The sequence below is a fragment of the Etheostoma spectabile genome, chromosome 21 (genome assembly GCF_008692095.1).
Source record: "Etheostoma spectabile isolate EspeVRDwgs_2016 chromosome 21, UIUC_Espe_1.0, whole genome shotgun sequence".
Taxonomy (NCBI): Eukaryota; Metazoa; Chordata; class Actinopteri; order Perciformes; family Percidae; genus Etheostoma; species Etheostoma spectabile.
In genome coordinates, this window is record NC_045753.1 from 14311304 (window position 1) to 14314108 (window position 2805).

Genomic DNA, 2805 nt, shown 5'->3' on the forward strand with positions numbered 1-2805 from the left:
AGTGGTCTTCATGGAAGAGTTGCAGCCAAAAAGCCGTAACTCCGACATGGAAACAAGGCCAAGAAACTCAACTATGCACGAAAGCATAGTCACTGGTTTCTGCTAGTTCTGAGCTGATGTCAATGCTGAACATCTTCCGATGTCGAAGGGACATGAGCTTGATGTGTTTTTCATCTGCTGCACTAAGTTTCCTTGGCCGACCGCTGCGTCTATGATCCTCTACGTTGCCCGACGTTTTGCAAGTGTTCCTATAAGAATTGATGCTGGTTTGAAGAGAAATCGTAGTAACGCCAAATATTGATGTGATTTAGATTTTCCTTTTGTTCGCTCACTTTGCATTTTGTAAATTGATAAAAATAAACAATCATTAATTTCATATTTTTAAGCATTTACAGCATTTCTTCACACCTGCTTAAAACTTTTGCACAGTACTGGTTGGTGGGTGTGTGTGTGGTGTGTGTGTGTGTGTGTGGTGTGTGTGTGTGTGTGTGTGTGTGTGTGTGTGTGTGTGTGTGGGTGTGTGTGTGTGGTAATATACAACATCCAGTGTATGTGTGGTGTGTGTATATATATATATTCTATATATATATATATATATATATATATATATATATATATATATAAGTTTTACATCTTCAGGAAGAGCAGATTAGCCTGGTGCTGAGTGCCCAGGCAGGGAAGATAATTAGACAGTATCTAGAGAGATGGACTAAAGCACTGTGGAGGGATTTTTTTTTTCTGTGTCAGTTCTGGCAGAGATCATTTCTGTTAGGCTGCTGTATTGTTATAACTGTGTACATGCACAGTCCTTAAATATATAATCAATTTAAGTTTATTAATCCAAGGCTCCTCAATATCCAAGTGTTAATTCTTAATATACAAGACATTTTGACACTGTTTAATGTATTGGCTTTGAATTATAGATACTGTTGCACTAATCTGAATTATTCCTCAACTCTTAATCTCAAAGAGATCAAGATCTCTTTTGAAAACCTTTTAAACAATGTTTTTCTTTCTTTTTAGATTGATGTGTATCTTGCCAAAAGCCTTGCAGATAAGCTGTATCTTTTCCAGGTAACATTTTGTTTATATGTTATCTCAACTCCTTTTTTTCCTTAGTGTGATTGATGTGTAAGGTTCAAAGTGTCAACTCACTAATCACCTTTTTATTTTTTTCTGGCACAGTACCCGGTCCGACCATCCACTATGACCTACGATGATGTCAACCACTTATCAGCAAAGATCAAACCCAAGCAGCAAAGGGTAAAAAAGGCTTTTATTTTATTATCCATCAGCATAGAAAATGTTTGCAATGTTTTTTTTTTTTTTTTTTACCACTCCATAACACAGGTGGAGCTGGAAATGGTAATCGACGCAATGAGTCCAAACTACTGTCGCAGCAAAGGAGAGCAGATAGCTTTGAATGTGGACGGCACGACGTACGACGAAACCAACACCTATTCAGCGTAAGTCTCCTGTTAAACCTCATCTGCTCTCAACCCTGCCAGTCACTTTTCTGTATGTTACTGTCCATTGGTCAGTGTGAGCTAGTTATGTCTCACCACCAGTGTTTAAAAGTAAAAGCTTCATTCATTCATTTGAGAAAGTGGTATCAATCTTGTAATTTAACTCTCGACATGAAATCAGATAAGTCTATTTCCAAAAAATGTTGAACAGTTTCATCCTTATTTGTCTTTGGGAATGAAGTTAATTACTTTAGTCAGTTAGGTCTCTGGCCTAAACATTCTTCTCTTACTTTCTCCTATAGGAAAATGATGGATAAACAGACCTTCTGCTCCATCCAGGCCACCACCAACACATCCAGATATGCTGCTGCTGTGTTTCGCAAAGGTCTGATCTGATCCTACTTTAGCATCATGCTTGTTATGTTTTGTCTAACCCCATTGCTGCTGCTTGTAATCATACAAAGTATTAAAAGTAAATACACTCATATTTAGAGCGAAAAAATAATTGCCGGTGCAACACAGATGATTTATTTCTTTATTTATTTTATTTTTTAAGGTGCCCATATTATGCTAATTTTCAGGTTAATAATTGTATTTAGAGGTTGTACAAGAATAGGTTTATATGGTTTAATTTTCAGAAAACAACATATTTTTGTTGTGCTGCACATTGCTGCAGCTCCTCTTTTCACCCTGGGTGTTGAGCTCCTCATTGCAGAGTATGAGGGCGTGCCACGCTAGCAGCTAAGCGAGCATTATACCGTACGTTACAACCCATACCGTTCTTCTGTCCTCTGCGGCTGGGACACAATGGATGATTTTTGTGCTCGTCTTTAAAGCCAACAGCAGAACACTTTCCGTGGTGTTTTGACATGGTGTCTACTAAACCGGTGTTTCCGAATCGATAACAAACTGGTGGATATCCGAGAAGTTACTGCTGTACCTGGCGGGTGGAGACATAGACACAGTAGGTATGCTCAGAATGGAAGGGGTGGTGGTTCAAATGTTAAGGCCGATCACGTAGACGGGCCTGCCAATTTTGACCAGCTCACCCGGAGACTGAATGCACATTCAGAAACCTGTATATCACTCAAAATAGCATGGATGGTATTTCCCAAGTTTGTATCTGTGTGGAATAGATCCTGACCGATTAAGGCTGATACCAAAACAAATATTTGTTTTTTTAAAAATCCGATATTGTGATAAATCAGCCAATATATATTTTTTTTAAATCCAAACAAAACAACCAGATTCCCCTTAGATTAGTTATTTGTAGTTATTTGAGTTCCCAATAAAATAATATACTAATTTGTTTTACTGTCACAACAGAACAGAGGAACAT

At 37.9% G+C, this 2805-nt stretch overlaps 1 protein-coding gene across 1 annotated transcript in view; it reads left to right on the forward strand.

The window, feature by feature from the left end:
- The window catches only part of polr3e (polymerase (RNA) III (DNA directed) polypeptide E), a 15426-nt gene that overhangs the window by 1545 nt on the left and 11076 nt on the right, over window positions 1–2805 (forward strand). The window contains exons 3-6 of the mRNA XM_032503162.1: window positions 1024–1074; window positions 1186–1263; window positions 1351–1466; window positions 1769–1851. Of these exons, the coding sequence (XP_032359053.1) occupies window positions 1024–1074; window positions 1186–1263; window positions 1351–1466; window positions 1769–1851 (328 nt within the window). The remainder of the gene's footprint in view (window positions 1–1023; window positions 1075–1185; window positions 1264–1350; window positions 1467–1768; window positions 1852–2805) is intronic.